General features: G+C 31.9%; 7 protein-coding genes across 7 annotated transcripts; 2 read left to right on the plus strand and 5 right to left on the minus strand.

Moving 5' to 3' along the window:
- Positions 1-86: 86 nt before the first annotated feature.
- MONOS_4503 (putative MAP kinase kinase) lies at positions 87-3,488 on the minus strand. Its single transcript, XM_067874581.1, has 10 exons — positions 3,410-3,488; positions 3,247-3,321; positions 3,138-3,183; positions 2,960-3,064; positions 2,783-2,907; positions 2,516-2,699; positions 2,210-2,305; positions 1,672-1,901; positions 1,271-1,316; positions 87-949 (listed from the first exon to the last, which is right to left on the minus strand). Exons 1-10 carry the CDS (start codon positions 3,472-3,474, stop codon positions 803-805), a joined length of 1,119 nt encoding a protein of 372 aa, XP_067719171.1. The 5' UTR covers positions 3,475-3,488; the 3' UTR covers positions 87-802.
- Positions 3,489-3,494: 6 nt separating this feature from the next.
- On the plus strand, positions 3,495-5,125 carry MONOS_4502 (putative Inositol hexakisphosphate kinase 2). The gene is made up of 4 exons (XM_067874580.1): positions 3,495-3,793; positions 3,850-4,368; positions 4,422-4,519; positions 4,668-5,125. The coding sequence occupies exons 1-4, from the start codon at positions 3,504-3,506 to the stop codon at positions 4,901-4,903; spliced, it is 1,143 nt and encodes a 380-aa protein (XP_067719172.1). The 5' UTR covers positions 3,495-3,503; the 3' UTR covers positions 4,904-5,125.
- On the minus strand, positions 5,117-7,784 carry MONOS_4501 (putative glucosaminylphosphatidylinositol acyltransferase). Its single transcript, XM_067874579.1, has 8 exons — positions 7,495-7,784; positions 7,243-7,432; positions 6,987-7,172; positions 6,758-6,905; positions 6,538-6,642; positions 6,197-6,353; positions 5,957-6,104; positions 5,117-5,721 (listed from the first exon to the last, which is right to left on the minus strand). Exons 1-8 carry the CDS (start codon positions 7,773-7,775, stop codon positions 5,263-5,265), a joined length of 1,674 nt encoding a protein of 557 aa, XP_067719173.1. The 5' UTR covers positions 7,776-7,784; the 3' UTR covers positions 5,117-5,262.
- Positions 7,785-12,421: 4,637 nt separating this feature from the next.
- MONOS_4500 (uncharacterized protein) lies at positions 12,422-13,238 on the minus strand (the record flags this gene model as incomplete). Its single annotated transcript, XM_067874578.1, has 2 exons — positions 12,422-12,916; positions 13,029-13,238. 2 exons carry the CDS (start codon positions 13,236-13,238, stop codon positions 12,422-12,424), a joined length of 705 nt encoding a protein of 234 aa, XP_067719174.1.
- A 2,223-nt stretch (positions 13,239-15,461) lies between these two features.
- On the plus strand, positions 15,462-17,212 carry MONOS_4499 (uncharacterized protein). Its single transcript, XM_067874575.1, has 4 exons — positions 15,462-15,537; positions 15,672-15,699; positions 15,766-16,262; positions 16,321-17,212. Exons 1-4 carry the CDS (start codon positions 15,535-15,537, stop codon positions 17,065-17,067), a joined length of 1,275 nt encoding a protein of 424 aa, XP_067719175.1. The 5' UTR covers positions 15,462-15,534; the 3' UTR covers positions 17,068-17,212.
- A 144-nt stretch (positions 17,213-17,356) lies between these two features.
- MONOS_4498 (uncharacterized protein) lies at positions 17,357-18,486 on the minus strand (the record flags this gene model as incomplete). The annotated part of the gene is made up of 2 exons (XM_067874574.1): positions 17,357-18,214; positions 18,277-18,486. The coding sequence occupies 2 exons, from the start codon at positions 18,484-18,486 to the stop codon at positions 17,672-17,674; spliced, it is 753 nt and encodes a 250-aa protein (XP_067719176.1). The 3' UTR covers positions 17,357-17,671.
- An 833-nt stretch (positions 18,487-19,319) lies between these two features.
- On the minus strand, positions 19,320-20,190 carry MONOS_4497 (centrin; the record flags this gene model as incomplete). Its single annotated transcript, XM_067874573.1, has 4 exons — positions 19,320-19,424; positions 19,493-19,684; positions 19,759-19,867; positions 19,918-20,190. The coding sequence occupies 4 exons, from the start codon at positions 20,188-20,190 to the stop codon at positions 19,375-19,377; spliced, it is 624 nt and encodes a 207-aa protein (XP_067719177.1). The 3' UTR covers positions 19,320-19,374.
- Positions 20,191-20,395: the final 205 nt, after the last annotated feature.

Genomic DNA, 20,395 nt, shown 5'->3' on the forward strand with positions numbered 1-20,395 from the left:
ACATAACCCCAATTCAATCTTTTCTTTGTTGTTTATTTGTGAAAATTTCAATATTCTTTCCACAAATGAAAGGAGAGCCTATGATGTATAACTTCAAGAAATTCCTTTTGTTATATGAAATTCATGTTATGATCAAGAGGAAATGCGAAAACAAGCAAATAAACAAAAATAAACGTAGTTAATAAATATGAAAGGGGTGATTGTAAAATCTTTTTGACAAGATGATAGAAGTTGCTCAGATGTATTAATAGAATTCCATCAAGGGGCACAGAATAGAAAACCAAATTAAGACAATAAGACTATTTTATGAACTAATTGTACCATTTTTATTTAGAAAATTCAAGAAATTTTCTAATTTCAATGTTCGATAAAACAGAAACATATAAAATAGATATGCACAAACGCATCATCAAATGAAAAAAGAATAAAGAAAAAAGAAAAAAAGAAAAAAGATGAAGAAAAAGATATAAATGCCCATCTAACTTACCAGATAGGCAAAGTGGAAGAGATAGAAAGAGAGAGAAAGAGAAAGAAAGAGAAAGAAAGAGAGAGAGAGAGAGAGAAAGAGAGAGAAAGAGAAAGAAAGAAAGAGAGAAAGAGAGAAAGAGAGAGAAAGAGAGAGAAAGAGAAAGAAAGAAAGAGAGAGAGAGAGAAAGAGAGAGAAAGAGAGAGAAAGAGAAAGAAAGAAAGAGAGAGAGAGAGAGAAAGAGAGAAAGAGAAAGAGAGAAAGAGAGAGAGAGAGAGAGAGAGAAAGAGAAAGAGAAAGAGAAAGAGAAAGAGAAAGAGAATATCATCACATCCTCTAATCCTCCTTCTCCCCAGTCACTCCGTCCAGTGCGTCTGCTGCTGCTTTTCTGACTGACTCTGAAATTCTCCCCACGAACGGCTTCAGCCACGCTGCGGTCTCATCCAAAGAAGCACAGTTGGCATCAGACAGGAAAGGATGGGCCTGGATGGATAAGATTGGGGTGTGTTGATGGAAAAAGAAAAATAATAATAATAATAATAAATAATAAATAATAACAGAAATAAGGAAAAGAAATAGAATAAATAAGATTATGTTATGAAGAAATAAAGAAACATGGATATGAATAAAATAAATAAATTGATTAAAATAAATAAAAATTTATAAAATTAAATAAAAATAAATAAATAAATAAATAAATAAATAAATAAATAAATAAAAATAATCATTTCAGAACCATAAGAATTTCATAAATTGATGAATGATAAATTGAAATGAAACAGGAAAAGACAAAAAAAAACATACCAAAAGTTGATCAGCGTTGTATCGCTTATCTGCTTCTTTTTCCAAGCTGTTTGAAATAGAATTCGAAATTTTCATGGAAAAAAATGAGGAAAAAAGAAGAAGAAAATAAGTTAAATGGGAAAAAAAGAAGGAATAAAAAAAATCGTTTCAAAAGAAAATATTGCTCAATCACTTTGCTTCATTCAGACTCAAAAAAAAAAACAACATTTTCAACTTTATTAACAAAAAATTGTTTCTTTCTGATTCTTTTTTTTTGTTCTTTCTTTTCATTGGCAATTCTTTCTCTTCTCCTTCTTCTCTTCTTCTTCTCTCCTTCTCTCCTTCTCTCCTTCTCTCCTTCTCTCCTTCTCTCCTTCTCTCCTTCTCTCCTTCTCTCCTCCTTCTCCTTCTCCTCCCCACACCATTTCGCAATAAAATCGCAGAACTCCTTCGAGAACGAGTCCTCAGGCAATGCAGGCGATGGCTTCTGCACAATCAGGTCCAGAAGATCCCAAAAGCCCATCTGCCCTCCTCTCCCGTCCAGGTCGGCAGGAGGGTATGGATAGTGGTTGACGGCCAGCTCAAACATCGTCAGCCCAAACGACCAGATGTCGGACTCAAAGGTGTACTCGGTGCCGGTGATACGCTCGGGCTGTTGATGAGGAAGAAAGAAAGAAGAAGGAGAAGAGAGGGAAGGAGAGAAAGAAAGAGAAAGATAAAGAAAGAGATGAAGTGAAATGAAAAAAGAAAAATATATTCAGTTATTGGTTGTGAATTGCAAATAAGCATATTTATTGTAATTGTTAAAATTTATATAAATGATTGAAAATAAAATAATATAAAATAAAGAAATTAATAATAATAATAATAATAAGAAGAAGAAGAAGAAGAAGAAGAATAATAATAATAATAATAATAATAATAATAATTAGGATATAATCAATATGATGTTTTGCATACAGACATATATGTCACAGTCCCAACCCATGTTGAAGCAGCAGAAGTGTTTCCTTGGAGACGGCTAGACGTGCCAAAATCTGCTATTTTCACCATTCCCTATTGAAAAAAATCAATAGAAAACCATTAGCACAATAACATGTGTATGTATAAATGAGTTCATTTGACAAAAGAATTCAGAAAGTTTGTTGAAGTTGTTGAGAGAACGCATTATAATAATGATGATGATAACATTTGCGGAGTTTTTTTAATAAAAAAATATAAAAAAATCGATAAATGAAATAATCACTAAAAATCCATTCAATAAACCTTGCTGTTAAGAAGGAAGTTTGCCGGCTTCAAATCTCGATGAATGTATTTCTGTTTGTGGCAGAATGAAATAGCTGATAAAATTTGTTTTGAAAAGCAGGCAACAATTCTTTCCGGAACTGGGCCTGTGATCTTCAGCGCATCTGCCAAAGATCCACAATCAAAGTATTCAAGAAGAATGTACCTTTTGAATATTTTTAAAAATAAATAAGAAATATTAATTTATTTGTATTCAAATTAAGGATCGCTAGAAGAAAGTGTGCAAACAATACTCCGTCAACAAGAAATGCATCAGGACAGTTCACAATTGCGGGGTGGCATAAACGCGATAATGCTCTAATTTCGTCCAAAAGTTGTTTTCGCACTGCCTTTGTACAATCCATTGGTATAACCTTCAAAATAATAAAGTTATCATTTATGGAAAATTACGAAATGAGCAAATACTTTTAGAGCGAAATCTTCCTTTGTGTCTTTTTGAATGACATGATATACTCGACCACTCGAACCAAAGCCTATAAGATCAAGTTGCTCAAGCGAATCCAATGAATACTTTGAAAAATATAGGTAATTTTCAAGTATATAAATGAATATTTAAAGTTAAGCGCTATGTTAGAAAAAAAACCTTCAGCGGCTTTCCAAAAGAATCATCAAGATCGTCATCAACAGTCCTTCGATATTAAAAACAAAAAATATTCAATAAAATGTATAAACGACTAAAATAAAATGCATACGTTTCTTTCTTTTTATCAGTCAAGCCCATGCGCCCAACAATAAAAGAGCCTTCTGACCAATCACCTTTGTTATCACTGTGAAAACATTGGTAATTTTTGTTGCATGAAAACGACGTTAAAAATAAATTATAAATAAGAAAAAATTAAAAATAAATCTGCAAACATTTTTATGCTATCTTCAGTGCAGATCAATGGTGGTGGCTTACGTTTTCCAACGAATACTGCCATGATGTATTTCGTGTAAAGGTACAGATCGTATGACAAAAAATAGTGACATCGGCTCTCAGTCAGCAGCCTTCTATCCGCTGCAACTTTCTGGGCATTTACCTATTTTAAAGAAACGATCTTTTATACTGAAACCTCTTCAACCAAAAGAGTACAGATTTTACAATGATCTTTCAAAACATACGAAACTCTTGCAATACATACCAACATTTTATGGTGTCACGCATTTATTAGAACACGCAACAATTCAAGAAGAAAATGCGCCATTTACAACATCTTTTTCATTTGCGCTTGCCCAGAGAGAGGTCTCTCTTTCAAGACCGTTTGATTTTATAAGATTTTGTGTTTTTATAATTCTGTTTTTCTCGTATTCTGCAGATACATTGTTTTACAAGATGTATCTTCAGGATTTGTGAACCCTTGCATGCTTGATTTAAAGCTTGGATTTACACAAATAGATGATGAAACTCCACCAGAAAAACTGGCAACTCAACAAGCTAAATGCGAGAAAAGCACATCGTCGGCAATTGGAATTCGTATAGGAGGAATTTTTGCAAGATTTTATGAAAATGAAAGTGATAGTAAATCGGACCAAGTGGTCTATAGGAATAAGTATTGGGGAAGGATGTTGACGCCTTTGCTTTTAAAGCAAGCTTTATTTTCATTTCTCCACAACGGCATTGTCTTTCACGCAGAAATTTGCAAATCAATCTTACATCAACTGATTGAGATACGTGATTCATACATCAAAGAGTCTTCGATAATTTTAATTGGAGTTTCACTTCTTATCTTATATGATTTTCCTCAAATTTTGTGTTCTTCTTCTTCTTCTTCCGTTAATTCGTCTTCTGCTTGTACAAAAGTTAGGCTAATTGATTTTGGAAGTTCTTCTCATAGGTTTTGAGCTTCTTTTTCATGTGTACTGAACATATTCTTTTTCTATTTTGTAGAAATCATTCAGAAACTGAAAATTCAACTGGATTTTTTGAAGGAATTTCATTTATTATTGACACTTTGCAAAGCTTTCTTGAGCAAGTTGAAGGGAAGAGTATGATATAAAGTGTTAAGTGTTTTTTTATTGGATGTTAATTTTCAAATAAAAATATTGCTTTTTGATATAATTTTTCTATATTTAATTTTATGAATTATTTTATAATTTTGTTTTGTTTGTTTGTTTGTTTTTCAAATTGGTGCAGCTGTTACTTTTCCAATATTGTGGGGCAGCGAAGAAGACACCAAAATGCGATTGGCGTCTGAATCTGAACTTCATGCTGTGCAAGAGAAGAAGATCGAAAGAAGGGAAAAGAGGGCGAAAGATGCTGCTCTGCACTCCAAAAGCCAATCAGACTCTGATTTTAGCTCAGAATCGGCGTATGTGCAGAGCTCCTGGCGTATTGTTCCTCTGTCGCTTGCGATGAAATATCCCACTTGAAGTTAAATGGAAAAAAATTGGATGATACTTTTTAATCTGTAATATTGTTGTATTAATTATAGAAAATTACAAATATTCTGACGAATTTGCCAATTTAAGCTTCGAGCTTGTTCGTTTTTTTATGTTTTGTGTTATTTTTGAATGCATTTTTATTTAGTGTGTACTTCGTATTTTTGTTTCATTTTTTATGTGAAAACTAAAAAAGAATGAATGAAAAAGAAAGAAGGCATGCTTCTTAAAAATAGGAGAAATAAGTTGTACTGAAACATAAAAAAATGCAATACAACAACCAAACATAAAATCAAAAAAAAAAGTCTAAAACATGAAATAATTCATTTTCGCTATAAGTTTTCCGTTTTTCATTCGTTTCTTGTTCTTTTCGTCTTCTTTTGCTTGCCTTTTTCGCTCTTTGATGATTTTGCAGTCAATCTGTCCACAAGCAGGCAGAGGGGATAAGAAGCACCGCACACACACAGCATATACACACACACAATCACAATGTTTCCGAGTGTGTTTGTGTGTTTGGGGCGGTCGAAGAGGAGATGAACTGGCCCAATCATCAGATTGGCAACGAGAAACGTGATAAACTGGCGGCGGCTGAAAAGATAGCCAAAAACAGTCTGAGAGGAGCTTTCGTGAGATGACGGATGAAATGTGGAGGTGTCTGGAGAATGAGAAGAAGAAGAAGATGGTTGAACAGAAGAAGCATCTGAAGAAGGTGAGTCAATGATGAGTGATTCTACAAACGCGAAAATCCACGAAAAGACATGAGAAAATTCTCTGTATGACAAGCATCTCATCAAGTAGGTGAAATTATTCTGAATGTGAAAATGTTTCAAAAATAGGAATAAAAAACGTTATTAAAAAAATAATTATAAAAAATGAATTCACATTAAAAGATAACGATGATTGCCTTGTTTCATTTTTAAAATCACTTTGTGCTTAAATAAATATATTTAAAAATTCATTTGTTGAATTATTTGTGTGAGCAGCATTCAGAAACACTCAATTGATTTATTTGTTTTTTCTTTTTCTATTTCTTTTTTTTCATACCATTTTTCTGGATGGTGGCATTTCAAATGCTCTTTCCATCGAATGGAGCCATTTCCCAATTGTGTCGAAGATGTCAAACACAACCATCACAAAGGAATATGCCGAATTGCGAATGGGAATGAGGAGCATGTCATTAAAGGAGGCAGCCCTGATTGTAATTCACATAAATCAATATCACAAGGAAAAAAGACAATTGTGAAGAAATTGAAAATATTGAAAAAAAAACAGATGACAAAATACATTTTTGCGCAGTAAGCAAAGACGGAGGGAGCAATCGCTAAAAGCAAAGCAACTGTAGTGAGTTTGATGAACATTGTTATTTGAGAGCGAAAAGTTGTGCAGCTTTTGTCGATAATGCGTGTCAGATAAGAAGCAGCAAAGTGGAGAAACGGAAATCCTGAGAGCATCATGAGATATGTTTCCGTTTGAATCAAAAAAATAAAATAAAATAAAATAAAATAAAATAAATAAAAACAAAATTAAAAAAAAGATAAGACAAGATAAGATAAGATTAGATAAGATAAAAAAGAAAGAAAGAAAGAAAAGTTGATATCTCAAATAGCATTGATTGCTTTTCACACCAAGTGCAGACAGTATTCCTTCATAGTTCAGCCCAAAAAACGATGATGTTCGAGGCGATAAAAACAGATCTTCCAAGTTGAAAAACTTCAGCGATGTCGAATAAACTAAATGACAAATGGTCATATATGTTTATGAAAATTGAATATTGAAACAAAATACGTACACATATATATATTCACACATATTTCAAATTAAATGCAAAAATAATTAAAACCAAACTGACAAGAATGGCAAAAGACAGCCAAAGAGGCTTCCACTCATAATCGCCTGTAATCCAAATTAGTATCATTACCGATACGTCCAGCGCACACAACGAAAAGAAAAAGTTCCAATGTACCCCGTACTCATTTATATCATAGTCAAAATCCTTCAATAAAGTTATATTAATTTTTTTAATTTTTTTTGGGGAAAAACTTTTCATATTAATATCTAACTGATTAGATCACACTGTCACAAGCAAGAAGATTGCCCTTATCAAAGCAATGATTAGCAAAACTCCGTCTCTTGTAATAGATCTCTTCAGAATTTGCAGAGTTGAACTTCTTGTGAAAGGTTTTTTCTCAAATTCATCACTCATTCTTCGATGGAAAGATGATGCTGTCCCGCAAATTGTAAGTGCAATTCCTGCATCCATCTGAAAATATATTCATTAAATATGATTATTTCCTTTCTTAATAATTCACTGCAACAAAGAAAGAGCACACAAAAGAACAGCCAAATACCAGGGTCTTCGCTAAAGAAGGAAAGTTTGGTGGAAAATCGATACCCATGATACAAATGCAAGTGTTTAACATCAAAAATTCCCGTGGATATTCAAAAAGAAGGTTCTTTTTCTGATTTAGTTTGTTCAAAATATGCGTTTTGTAAAATGAAATCTTTTTTTTCAAGAGTGCACTTATATTTTATTGACGAAATTGAAAGCTGTTAAGAGTGATAGAGTAATGAAAAAAGCATACACAAAAATAACCCCAATATACATGCAAAAAAGAAAAGTTTGAGCATAATACTCTTCCTTATGATCACAAAGCATTACTTGCATACAACTTGGTATAACAGTTACGATAAAGTCCATTACGAAACGAATTTTTCGATTTTTTATTTCAAATAACTCGCTAATGCTTGAACTTAATGAAATTGACATAATACTAAAAAATGCAAGTCCCATCGGCTGAAAAAAAGGAACATTAATCCAAGAAAATGTTTTGTTATAGTCATGCGTTTCGGAGAGATGCCTCATTGTTCTTCTCCAAAACCAACTAATTTTCTTTTTATTTTTAATAAATTAGAAATAAGGGTGTAATTATCAATTTGGTACAGAATTCATTCATTTATGAAAAATTCAATGATTTGTTCCAGACTTTTTTTGCAATCGTATTATTACAAAACTAACATTATTGTGCAACATCAAATGAAAAAATATAAAAAATCGTAAAAAAATCTTTTGAAGAACTGTGTCACTAAATTCAAAAAAACAAAAAATTTTGTCCCATTTGGAACGAAATTTATCGCTTTCTGAATTTTGTTCCACACAGTTCTTTTTAAGATTTTTTTCGATTTTTTATTATTTAATATATAAGATTGCAAGAAAATGTCAGAATAATTATCATTCGATTAAAAAAAAAGTCTAGAACAAATCATTGAATATTTCACAAATGAAAGATTCTGTCCCATTTCCACTAAATTTTTTGTCTTAAAAAAATTTGTTCCACAAAAAAATCAAACTTCCTTTCCTCAATCAAAATAATTTTTTTTATTTCATTTTGTCTTTTATTTATTTATTTAATTTTTTTTTTTTGTTGTTGTTGTTGTTGTTGTTTTGATTACACTTTTGAACTTATTTAATTGTGAAAAACCACTTATTGTGTCTCGTTGATGTTTTGGGTTTTCTCTCTAATTGAAATATTTGATTTTTAGTAAGTGGGCATGCAGTCACTTATCGCAGTCACTGAAATGCGAACTGAATGATAAGATATAAGTCTTTTGCAGTTTATTTTGATGAATATTTTTGAAATGAAAGCTTTTTTCGGTATGTTCGTTTTCAAATAATCTTTGATCACAAATGAAAAACATTATATTCGAATAACAAAAGAATCATTTTTGAGCAAATAGTAAATGTTTGACTAAAAAGAAATTGAGGAATAGTTAAAACCGGATATTATCACGTCAAATATAGTCAACATTGGTTATCGTCACATTTTTCCAGGCATTGACATTTTTGGCAATTTTTTCGTTCATTTTCCATCACATATAATCACAGGTCCATATTCCATTGTTATTAAACCCGGAACTTTTTCTTAAAAAAGAGAATATTCTTCTTTGTTTATTCACACAAATTTTCTTTAAGTGGGTGATTATTTTTGAAATCATATTTTTTCTTTCAGAATTTTCGGTTCGAAAATTTCACATTAGTATCAACAAATGAACACTAAAAAGGAATAAGGCTTTTTTGGAACATCTTCATCTATATTTCAGCTTTGACATTGGCTTTTGCACAGTTGTGATTAATTTTTAATTTGATTGCAATTTTTCTTCACAAAGACCAAACAATTATTGAAACAGAATCACCCCGAAAAAAGTTAAGATTTCTAAAATAATCACACAAGTTTTAAGTGAATTTTGACTATCTTTTTTTAATAAAGATCAAAACATCGTAATTAATAACAATCTTTATATCTATTCACGAAAAAGTCAAACACACACACACTTTTTCAAAAAGTTAATTGAATTGGTATGAACAACAAAAATCTAAATAGTATTGAAATTCTTCGCAAAGTTTGCATCATCATCGCACGAAATAAAAAGTCGCTTTTTTTTTTTTTTTTTTTTTTTTTTTTTTTTATTTCTCTTAATTCACACTTGTTAAATGTTTTCTCAGAATTCAAACTCTTTTCATTTGACTCATTTTTGTCGCTCAGCAATTTCCTTAACTGATTTCCTGATTGCTTCACATTTTTAATACGAATTATCAAAGGAATGCTGTCATCTTTTTTATCTGGAAAATATGGAACAGATGTATCCTCACTTTCTGCTGGCTTCTTCAGCACATGCCAATTTTTTAGTATGTCTGATGCAGAAAGAAGGCAATGGTTTGTCATTTAAACGGTTTTGATCATTCGACCGAAATAATGAAATTTCAAAAAAGAAAAAGAAATTCATTCGATCAAATTTGTTTCAGCACAAATATATTGCACATTATCAATCTAAGAATATTCCTTCATGTTTTCAATTTGTAATGTTGTTGTTTGCTTTAACTGAAATATTTCGATGTTACTTCAATTTTATGCAATTATTGACATTAAATTAAAAAAAATCAATGAAAACCAACGGTTTGAATTTTGAGAACGATTATCTGAAATTGGATGAACAAATTACAGGAATGATTGCGAAATTGAAATGTGAAATGTTTTTGTTTAGTCCGGGTATTTAAAAAAGAACCGGGTTTTGGAACGATGGTATATGAAATAACATTTTTGTTTTTTAAAGGGTTCATTATTCATTGAAAAATCGACTTTTTGATCAGTAATTTCAAAAACTCGTATATTCAGATAAATCGTTCAATTTTGTCGAACTAACATAATCAAACATAAAAAAGTTGTTATTTCAATTGAAAAAGGTGTTAATGTGAAGAATTTTCAAAAACAAAAAAAACAAAAAAAAAAAAAAAAAAATCGACCCAATATTAATTATTTCAAAAAAAAATTGATATTATTTTCTGTATAAAGCATCATCGCGAATAGTCACAATTGGATATAGTCACAAAAAGTGAACAAAAGCAGATGTGATTATCTCCAATTTTGAAGGCATAATTTAAAAGAAGTTTTGCTCTGAACATAATATTTTTTTCTCATTTTTTTGAATCTGAATGAATAATGTTTTTCATCCAACACACAACAATGACAAAATCATTGATTTCAAACAAAATTTGAGCAATTGCACCAAGTCATTATTAACTGCAATTTTGTTCTTTTTTGAGAAAACATTTCAACTGTTTCAAAAGCATTCCAGTTTGAAATTTGTGATTCAATGGAAAGAAAGAAATTCCTCAAGTTTGTTGAATCCTTTTAATTGCCATTCCAATTCACTCGTTCGAAAAGCACTTGACACCTCTGCCTCTCAACAAAAACAAGACTTGTTTTTTCCTTTCACCAATTTGAAAAATGATGTCTATTTTCTTTCTTTCTCACTTTTTTGTGGTGGAGCAAGAAAAAGTCTTTTGAGCATCTTTTTGCACCTTATTTTTTTTCTTTTTTCCACATTATCTCAAAATCCATTTTTCATCTTCAAATTCGAAAAATTGTCCATTCCCTCATTGTTGACAGCCCCAAACAATATTTCCTGTCTTTTCATAAATTGCTTGCTTGTTCTTTCATTTTCTTTGTGATTCCGAGAAATCAAATCGAAAGACAAAAAGATGAATAAAGCCTTCCAAATACAAATTGTTCAATGAACCATTTGTTTTCCAGTTCTTCACGAAGAAAACATGATGTTGAAAGTTCCAAATCATCGTTTTCCAATGCAATCACACCATTTGTCCTTTTTTATGATCCTTCTTTTTTTTATGCATCTTTTCTTGCAAACTGAACACCCCCTTTTCACAATCAGAATGAAAGCTGGCTCTGAGAAAAAGACTGAAGATGGAATCCAAAAGTTACCTCTTGTTGACGAGTTTTCACACTTGTTCACCTTCCCTTTTGATTTGATCGTTGTGAAATATCGTGAATTTTTGTATTTTTTTATAGAATTGTTTTGTGAACAGGAAGATTGTGATGAGGATAAGCAAAAACAGAATTTCCTAGAAATGGGCGGACTGGTGGAGGAGATGGGCAGAGAATAATTCAACTCTGCTTTTGCAATAGAGCTGTTCGAAGGAATGGATAAAACGATTGAAGAAAAGCAAACTGTCAATGGGGAATGCAGTTCTGTTACTGAAGCATGTTGGATGTTTGGAAGTGCTGAAAGATGCATGGAGAGTTCATTTTGATGAATCTTTGTTGAAAAGAAGAATTCAGGATGATTATTGATGTAAATGGGAAGAAGAAGGATGAAAAGGATTCAAATTTCTTTCTTGTTCTTTGTGATTGCATTAGGGTCATTATTTTATCTTGACCCTTTTTCTTTATTCTGACCCAAAAAAATGAAGTGTTAATAGTTCAAAAAATAACATGATTAAAAGAAAACAAAATCAGAATTAATTCTTCTGATAACTTTCCTTTTTCCTTCAGCTCGATATAATTCATTTTCTTTCTTTTCTTTATCAGAATCATCGTTTTTCACATGAAGAAATCTTCTTTTTATTTTTTTCTTTTCATCCACAACAGTCTTCACTTCATCTTTCTCCGTTTCATCCATTTCATTTTTCCTTTCAATATTCATTTTCAAATGATTTTCCCATTTCTCAAAAAGATTTTCGTTGGTTATCACATTTCCATAAAAGGAAAATCTATTTCTGCGAGATGGAAGAGGAGAAATAGAAGATTCCAGCAGTTTCAAAAGATCTGACCCAAAAGAATTGTGAAGAACACCATTGCAGACAAAAGCTTTCTGAATTGCAGAAGGAGATAATGCAGTGTGGATAGCTTGAGGCAGAACGTCGGAAATTGCAGCTCGTTTGGAGGAAGATGAAGAAGAAGATGGAGCCTCAAATCTGTTTGTCAGCTCAGATTTGAACACAGCAAACACTCCTCTGTCCAGTGGTTGACAGAGGTGTGTGATGTGTGGCACGAAGGTTGATACGTCGACTTGTTGTTTTTGGAATTCTCGCCAGATCGATGGATCTGCGCGAGATGCATGCGAGTCAAGAAGGAGAAGAATGTGTTCGTTTTCAAGTGACATGCGCTTTCCTCTTTCGATTATGGAAGGTTAAAGAATGTAGAATGGACACCTTTAGAAACATTCGTTGTCCTTCCAGCCGTTTTTATTTGCCAATATCTCAAGCGTTGGAGATAACAGGCTTTTCAGATCCTCTGGCAGATTGACAATTGGCCATAGAATAATAAAAGGAAAGGCATATCCATCAGTTGCAACAACTATCACGAATGAAGAATTTATCATTCTCGGTGTCTCACTCGAAAAATCTTCTTTTGCATCATTAGAATGCACAACAATCTTTTTTGAATCTATTGGAACTCGCGTTGAAAACTTATCAACATTCACAACCAAAGCTGGATTACAATGGAACTTTTCATACAGATCGGCGAGTGCTTTGAACCAATGTTTCAAAACAGTTCTGCACGAAACAGCCAGTCTGTTGATGTCCAGATTCTTCAATGCTCCAGTCCTCAGCTCCTGGTGACGCTTGACAAGTCCATATGCCGTTAACATTGAAACTTCGGTAAATGGCGCATCTTCATCATCATTATCGTTAAAAACATTTTCCATCTGAAAAACAAATTATTAAAACATATTTATAAAAATTAAACAAACCAATTCTCTTGTTTTTTAACGTTAAACATGTTCCAGACTTTGCTTCAATATGAATAAAGTCTTAAACTCTTTGTTCCTTTTCGCCCACTGCTGCTGCAGGTCTGCCAACTTTTCCAACCAGCCTTCCTTTTCTGAGAGCTCTCACAGAATTTTTGATACCTGTGCGGCTGAATTCCTTAGAATTGATAGCATCAGTTATACGAACAACTCCATCCACAACGATGTGAGCCATTCGCTCCAGCCGACTGTGATAATTCCTGTACTTGCGCGAAGACATTGCTCTCTGTAATTTTTTCTTTCCTTCTTTTAATTTTATTTCTGTTGATATTTTCATTTTTTTAATAATATTTTTAAGATCATAATAATTTCTTATTTTTTAAATTGAAATGAAATGAAAAAAAATCGAAAAATAACATTTTAAACAAACTAAAGTTTTTATGCTTCATGTAACCCTCCAATTCCACACAGAAGTTCAATGAAGGGGCTAACTCCCCCCAGCCCCCCATCTCCTCCCCCCATGCGAAATTGGGTTTGTTTCAAAATGTATTTATTTTTATCTATTGAATTCATATATATACTAAAAAATCTTTTAAAATATGAAGTTGTGGGAAAAGTTAATGATTAATTAAAAAAAAAGGTCAAGATAAAATTAAAACCCTATTTTGCCCCACAAACCATCTTATTGGAAAGTCCATCCCATTTGCATTCGCTGCCTTCTGAAAGCTGTATCGGATAAAGAAAAAAACGAATAAACACACGAAGAAGTGGAGATAGTGTTGTTGGCTTAAGTCATGTTTGCACATATTTTATATGTTCGCTTCTATTTTCATTTTGGAGTTAATGATTTTTCCCTTTTTTTTTTAAAGGAAATTGAACAAGAGCTGTATTTGAAAAAAATAAAAGAAATTATTAAATATCACCAGGAGCATCACAATCTGACCCACCTGGCGTATCAGTCTGTTTGGATGTTTTTGATGATCCTTTTATACATCGATAAAAGTCTTGAGGAAGTGATTGTGAATGAGATGCATTTTGTGAAAGAGGCAAGAAGAGAATTGGATAAGCTGTCGAAACGTGTGGATTGGAAGAGAGGAAAAGAAACCAAAGAAGAATACATTTTGTTGAGATGGTTCAGAACCTTCAATAATTTCTTTAGGGGATGCAAATTGTGGAATGAAGAATTTGCTGGGCTTATTCGTGACATTGGTGATGTATTTTGGAGAAGCAAAGGATCAATTTGAATTCTGCATTCACTTGTTTGTTTGCTTTTCCTGGTTGATTATTCTCTGCCAATTCCAGCTGAAACGCCATTGCCTTCTTTGCAATGATGATGAAAAGAGGAAGAAGAGGAAGAACATATGTCGTGAATGAAATTCTTCTCTTTTTGTTGATGTGACCAGCGAAGTTGAGAAAAGTGAGAAGAGATCTTTTGAACATCTGGCAGAAAACTTGATAAAAGACGGCTTGCCAACATCAATCATGGCATAGGTGAAACATTTTGTGCGTTGCGTGAAACGGTCATTGACCATTGAAATATTTCTACTGAAACTGGTACACGATCAGGTGGAATAAGTTGGAAAATGAAAATCTTCTATCGATAAATATCCATACTGTTTCCTGTCTTTTCAGCTGAATTTGAAATTGTGAATGGCTTCTTTCATAAATTGCATTCTCAAATAAGTTGTCATTCGCAATTCAAATTGATATTCCAAGAAATGGTGGCAGATGTCTTTATTGGTGAAAACAATCTTCTTCTCTTTCTTCTTCAAAATCATTAAATCCCTCACTCTATCAACAACAAGAATGAAAAAACAATATAAAAAATTTCAAAAACAATCAAAATGAATTTTTGAATCATTTCATGTGTCTTATTCAATTGAAAATGCTCGTTTTCCTCAATATATCTTCATTATTCCTTCCATTTTCCTGCTTTAACACCAGATTTGTTCACCATCATTTCTGGCAGTCTTTTCATCCACAAATGCACTGATTTCCTTTCCTTCAGAAAAAAAGTGAAGTTTTTGTTTTCTTTCTTAAGCCCACAGTTTTCAGTCAATTACATAATAAGTTTTTTCAGAATTCTTGAAAAATATGATATTTGTCAATAATCTTCCCCTCAACGCAGTTGTCATCTGAACTCGATATCTGTTTCTCATGTTCACCACAACCAAGGAGATATTTTCCATTTCAATAATCGTTCATGTTCACAAGCTCTGTGAAGATGACGGATGGAAATATCTTCGCTGAAAATAGAACTACGAAATATACAATCATCCAACTGTACTCATAGGCCATTTCGGAAAATGCATTTCCTTCAAAGACGCATTTCTTGTAAATGATCTCGCTCAATTCCAAAATCAATGTCTCCTTGTCGCTGTCTCTTTCCATCATGCAAAATAATAATATTGCCAATTCTGCAGAAAATATCCACTCACCGATCTCACATCAGGTCAATGGACATTATTTGTTCAAAAAATGTAATTCGATCAGACCTTCCATTACAAATAACAGAAAAAGACAAAGCGTTTTTTTTTCTCTGCAATTACACTTCAAGTAAACTAAAAATTGAAAGAATGGTGTGAATGCAGATATTTCTTTGGTAGTGCGAAGATTTTGTTCCATTTATTTTTTCACTTTTGTTGCATTTTGGTTTTAATTTGAATGGCAATATCATTGTTTTCTGATTGTGATGTTTTTTTCAAAAATGCAGGAAAATGGTGCAGAGAAAGCATTCAATAGTTTGCTAACAATTTTTGTATTTGAATTATCGATGAATGTGATCATTTCTTTGTTTTTATTTTCAGAATTGTTTTCTGAGCTGGAAGATTGCAAAGAGGAAGAACAGAAAGTGAAAATCGAAGAGATAAATGAAGCGATGGAAGTGATGCGCAAAGAGGAATTAGAATCTGTTTTCACAAAAGAACAGTTCGATAAAATGGAACAAATGATTGAAGAAAAGAAAATGTTGATGGAAAATGCCATTCTAGTGTTGAAACATATAGGATATATGAAAGAACTGAAATTCACGAGCAACTTAAGTTTTGAAAGATCTTTACTGAGCAAAAGATTTGAGGAAATGATTGGTGATGGAAATGAGAAAAAAGAAGGAAAGGACGAAAAACTTTTGGATGATCTTTACGAATGCCATCTCTTGAATAAATGCAATGTTACTTCAAATGAAACACTAAAGATATACGTACGTCGCCTTCTGAAAGTTGCATTGAAGAAAGAGGAAAAAGAAGAAGTTGGAAAAGAAGTGGAAATGGCTCTAATGGCACTGAGTTGCATTCGTGAATATTTTGTATGCGTATTTCTGTTTCCTTTTTGATATTATTGTTTTTCCTCTTATATTTTGCAAGAGAATACTTAAAAAGCTGTATTTGGAAGAAATATCAGAAATAATCCAACATCATCAGGAACATCATAATCTAACTCAACTTGCCTATCAATCAGCTTGGGGATTTTTGATCAGCAGATTTGTCAATGAAAAAAGCTTGGGAGATGCTATTGTGAATGAGCTGCATTTTGCGAGAGAGGCAGCAAGAGAACTTGAAGAGCTGTCGAAACGTGTGGATTGGAAGAGAGGAAAAGAAACCAAAGAAGAATACATTTTATTGAGATGGTTCAGAACCTTCAATAATTTCTTTAGGGGATGCAAATTGTGGAATGAAGAATTTGCTGGGCTTATTGAAAGCATTGTTCGGATACTTCGAACAGCAAAGGATAATTATGGAGAAATAAGCAATCAATGCATTTCCTCCTTGAGAAATGCAGCAGATAGCACAGGTGTGAAAGTTGAAGACTTGTTGAAAGGTGGAGCTGTTGATGCTGTTTTGGAGGAAATTCAGCAATCAATAATCGATCGCAAAACAGCATATGAATGCTTGAATTTTTTTTATTTCATTTCATGGCGAATGAAAGAAAAGGGGGATGACAAAATGAAAGAGGCAAAGAGAAAGATAACCAAAAGGGAGTTGTTTGAAAAGTTGGAAGAAGAAGGGTATGAAGATGACATCTCAAGCTTTTACAGATTGCTCTGCTTTCTAAAAAAAATATATTTTGATAAATTGCCAACGAACATTTCAGTCTATTTTGTGAATGTGTGAGAAAATGAATTGAATAATGCAACTCTATAGCATCATTTTCCTTTTGGCTTCATTTCACAATTCAACACTTGTCTTAAACTTTTTCCCTGCCCTTTTCACCACCATTTCTTTGAAAAGCAACCAAACAATGATTAAAGAAAATCGTTCCTTCTGTTCAATTTTCGACTCAATCAATAATTATCTTTTTATGAATCAATTTTGCGTGTTTGCAATGTCTTTCAAATAATTCAAATGACCAATGAAGTTCCTCATTGAAAGAGAAAATCCGTTTTTTTTTTTTTTTTTTTTTTTTTTTTTTTTTTTTTTTTTTTTTTTTTTTTTGAGTGAAGAAAGAGTGAAACAATTCATTGCTTTAAATCGAAAAAGTGAATTAAAAAGCTCACAAATAAGCAATGAATAAAATAATTTTCAGTATTTCAAATCAAAAAGTTTTGCCAGCTTGTTTCGATAATCCGAAAGCATAGCCTGATGATGTAACCTTCATATCCTTCTTTTTCCATTTTTTTAAATATCTTTCTTTTCACTTTTTTTCGCTTTGCGTCATCTTCACTTTTTATCAATTTTTCTTTCAGCCTTTCACAAAGTCCTCAAAAAAATCCAAATATCATTTAATTTGCGAGAAACCAAATGTAGACTGGATTATCACCTCTAAAATCATGTTAAACGCTGCGCCTTTAAGCAAATTTTCAACCTTCACAGCTTTGCAATTAGCTGCTTTTGATAATAATTCAATGCATTCCTTACAAATTCCTCTGTAATTATCCTTCGCTGTTCGAAATAACTGAACAATGCTGCTAACAAGCCACACAAATTCTTCATTCCACAATCTGCATCTGCGATAATAAATCTTTATCATTCGAAGCCATCTTATTAAAACTATCTCTTCTTTCACTTCTTTTCCTCCTTTTTCCTCTCCATCTTTTTTTTTCCAATCCATGCATTTAATCAGTGCTTCCAATTCTTTTGTTGCCTCTTTCACAAAATTCAGTTCATTCACAATCGTATCTTCCAAGCTGTCATCATTGAACAATCTGTTCATTAAAAATTGCCAAGCAGACTGATAGGCAAGTTTTGTTAGATTTCTGTGTTTCTGCTGATGTTCGATGATTTCAGTTATTTCCTTCAAATATTGTTCTTGTTTCACTTTCTAATCAGAAATAAAGGGGAAAAAAAGCAAACATAATCAAAATGAAAAAGAAGTGCCCATACAAAAACTCCTATTTCGCACAAAGCCAGCAACGCAATTTCCACTTCTTTTTGAACTTCCTCGCTTTCCTCTTTGACAGATGCAACTTTCAGAACGCAAGGCATACATGTCAAAATCAACTCCGAAGAAGCCCACCTGCTCAGCAAAAGATAGCATTCGCGAAGATCAATCAGTAGATTTTCGTTCTTTTCTTCTTCTTCTTCAAGATCCATCCTCTCAAAATTTTTGTTTAACAAAGATTTTAAAAAGTCGCAACCCCATATATTTTTCATTTCTTTGTAATGTCCAATATGCTTCAACCGCAAAATTGCATTTTCCGAGGTTGTTTTCTCTTCTTCAATCATTTAATCCATTTCATTGAATAGTTCTTCTGTAAAAAATGATTAAAATCTTTCTCCATTCACAAAATCAATCACTCTTTTAATTTCCTCTATTTTTTTTTTTTTATTTAGGCTTATTTTATGGATTTGGAGATTGTGCTGATTATGAACAGAAACGGAAAATAAAGCAAAAGAGCATTTGTAAAGAATTTGAATTCAACAATGATACAAACCAGTGAACTTTTGTGCGTTGTCCTCTCCTCTTTTTTTGAAAATGAAGTGCATTTGAAAAACAACGAAATTTTGTCATTCACATTGAATTCACATATTTGATGATATAAGAAATTGGAGTTAAGTGAAAACTCAAAGTCACCACGAAAATATCAGCTTTAGTGAAATGTCTTTTTGCATCAGCTTTTTTGAAATGGACGCAGAGATCGAGTTGCTTTATAATTATCATTATTATTATTGAATTGTTGAATGATCGAATTAAATATTCTTTTGCCTTAAATAATACGTAAGTTTTTTTATCAGAAAAAGTTTTGCAAAAAGCATATAGCTGAACGCAATACCTCAATAAATTCAATTATAATCTTCATTACATAAAAGCAATGTACATTCGAAATTCATATTTTGATTTAAGATATTCTATAAATATGTTTGCTCACTAAAAATAATTTACAGCAAGTACATTAATCCATAAGAAAAGAAAAGTGATGACGTGAAGTTATTTGGTTAATTTTTGTTAATTATTGAAATGAATACCAAGCTTTCGAAAGCTCAAAATAGACTTGTTTGCTTCATAATCTCAATAAACTCGTTTTCATTAACTGAAAATAGAAAATATTAAAGAAAATAAAAAATGAATTAAAGATTAACATTTGACAATTTTGCAAACTCGCTCCATCTTGATCCTTATCAAATTCGTCAATCATTGCTTGAAGTTCAGTTTCAGAAAGATCTTCGCCAAGCTCTTTTGCAATTCGACGTAGCTGTTTGAGAGTGATTTTTCCTGAGTGGTCCTCATCAAAAATTGCAAAGGCCTTTCTCATCTCATCCTCAGGATTTCGCTCACTAAATTTACTTGTCACTAAAAATAGTTAATTTAAAATAAAAAATTTTTATTTTAACAGTTCAATTATTCAAATGGAATAATACGCATACTAATTTCAACAAAAGAATCATAGTCAATAGATCCATCATCACTATATTCTTCAAGAAGTTGAAGAACTTCTGCCTTTTTAATCTCTATTCCTAAAGAACGAATTGCAACCTGAAAAATAAATATAAATTAAAATTATTCAAAAAAAAAATGCAACAAACCTTTAATTCATAATAATCCAAGCTTCCTTTTCTTTTTGTATCAAAAAGTTCAAACGATTCTTTTATTTCTCTTTTATCCTGTTCTGATAATTCAAATTTTTGCTTTTTTCCTTTAGACTTTTGTAAATATGAAGTGTCAAATCTTGACTGAGATGAAGGATATGATGATGAAGATGCGCTTCCAGTTGGTTCTCGTGACGACGCAAAAGATGATGGAAATGAAGGACGAGCCAACATTGACATATTTCTTGCCAGCAAAAGGAAGTTGCACATCAAGAAAGCATAGGGATAAATAAAAAAACAACGCGAATTTGAAATAAAAAAGATACAATTTCAAAAATATGATGATTAAAACAAAAAGCAAACTTATTTTTTTGAATAAGTGATCACAACCAAAAATTTTTTATCATTTCAACAAAAATCAAACTTTGAAGATTTCAATGAGTATAGCACAGATTGTGGGAAAATTAGACAGTAT

This window comes from Monocercomonoides exilis (assembly GCF_001643675.1).
Source record: "Monocercomonoides exilis strain PA203 chromosome Unknown scaffold65-413564, whole genome shotgun sequence".
NCBI lineage: Eukaryota > Preaxostyla > Oxymonadida > Polymastigidae > Monocercomonoides > Monocercomonoides exilis.

What these genes read in the sequence shown, in the direction of transcription:
- MONOS_4503 (XM_067874581.1), bottom strand. Translation starts at nt 3,474, where the DNA reads ATGGCAGTATTCGTTGGAAAACGTAAGCCACCACCATTGATCTGCACT. An exon ending in TTTCTTGTTGACGGAGTATT is followed by an intron (nt 2,700 to 2,782) that starts GTTTGCACACTT and finishes AATATTCAAAAG; the next exon opens with GTACATTCTTCTTGAATACT. An exon ending in ACAACGCTGATCAACTTTTG is followed by an intron (nt 950 to 1,270) that starts GTATGTTTTTTT and finishes TTATCCATCCAG; the next exon opens with GCCCATCCTTTCCTGTCTGA.
- MONOS_4502 (XM_067874580.1), top strand. Translation starts at nt 3,504, where the DNA reads ATGACAAAAAATAGTGACATCGGCTCTCAGTCAGCAGCCTTCTATCCG. An exon ending in TTTGGAAGTTCTTCTCATAG is followed by an intron (nt 4,369 to 4,421) that starts GTTTTGAGCTTC and finishes TCTATTTTGTAG; the next exon opens with AAATCATTCAGAAACTGAAA. An exon ending in TGAGCAAGTTGAAGGGAAGA is followed by an intron (nt 4,520 to 4,667) that starts GTATGATATAAA and finishes AAATTGGTGCAG; the next exon opens with CTGTTACTTTTCCAATATTG.
- MONOS_4501 (XM_067874579.1), bottom strand. Translation starts at nt 7,775, where the DNA reads ATGAGGCATCTCTCCGAAACGCATGACTATAACAAAACATTTTCTTGG. An exon ending in AGGAATACTGTCTGCACTTG is followed by an intron (nt 6,354 to 6,537) that starts GTGTGAAAAGCA and finishes TGATGCTCTCAG; the next exon opens with GATTTCCGTTTCTCCACTTT. An exon ending in TGCCACCATCCAGAAAAATG is followed by an intron (nt 5,722 to 5,956) that starts GTATGAAAAAAA and finishes TTTCACATTCAG; the next exon opens with AATAATTTCACCTACTTGAT.
- MONOS_4499 (XM_067874575.1), top strand. An exon ending in TGCAGAGAAAGCATTCAATA is followed by an intron (nt 15,700 to 15,765) that starts GTTTGCTAACAA and finishes TTTTATTTTCAG; the next exon opens with AATTGTTTTCTGAGCTGGAA. An exon ending in GTTGCATTCGTGAATATTTT is followed by an intron (nt 16,263 to 16,320) that starts GTATGCGTATTT and finishes ATATTTTGCAAG; the next exon opens with AGAATACTTAAAAAGCTGTA.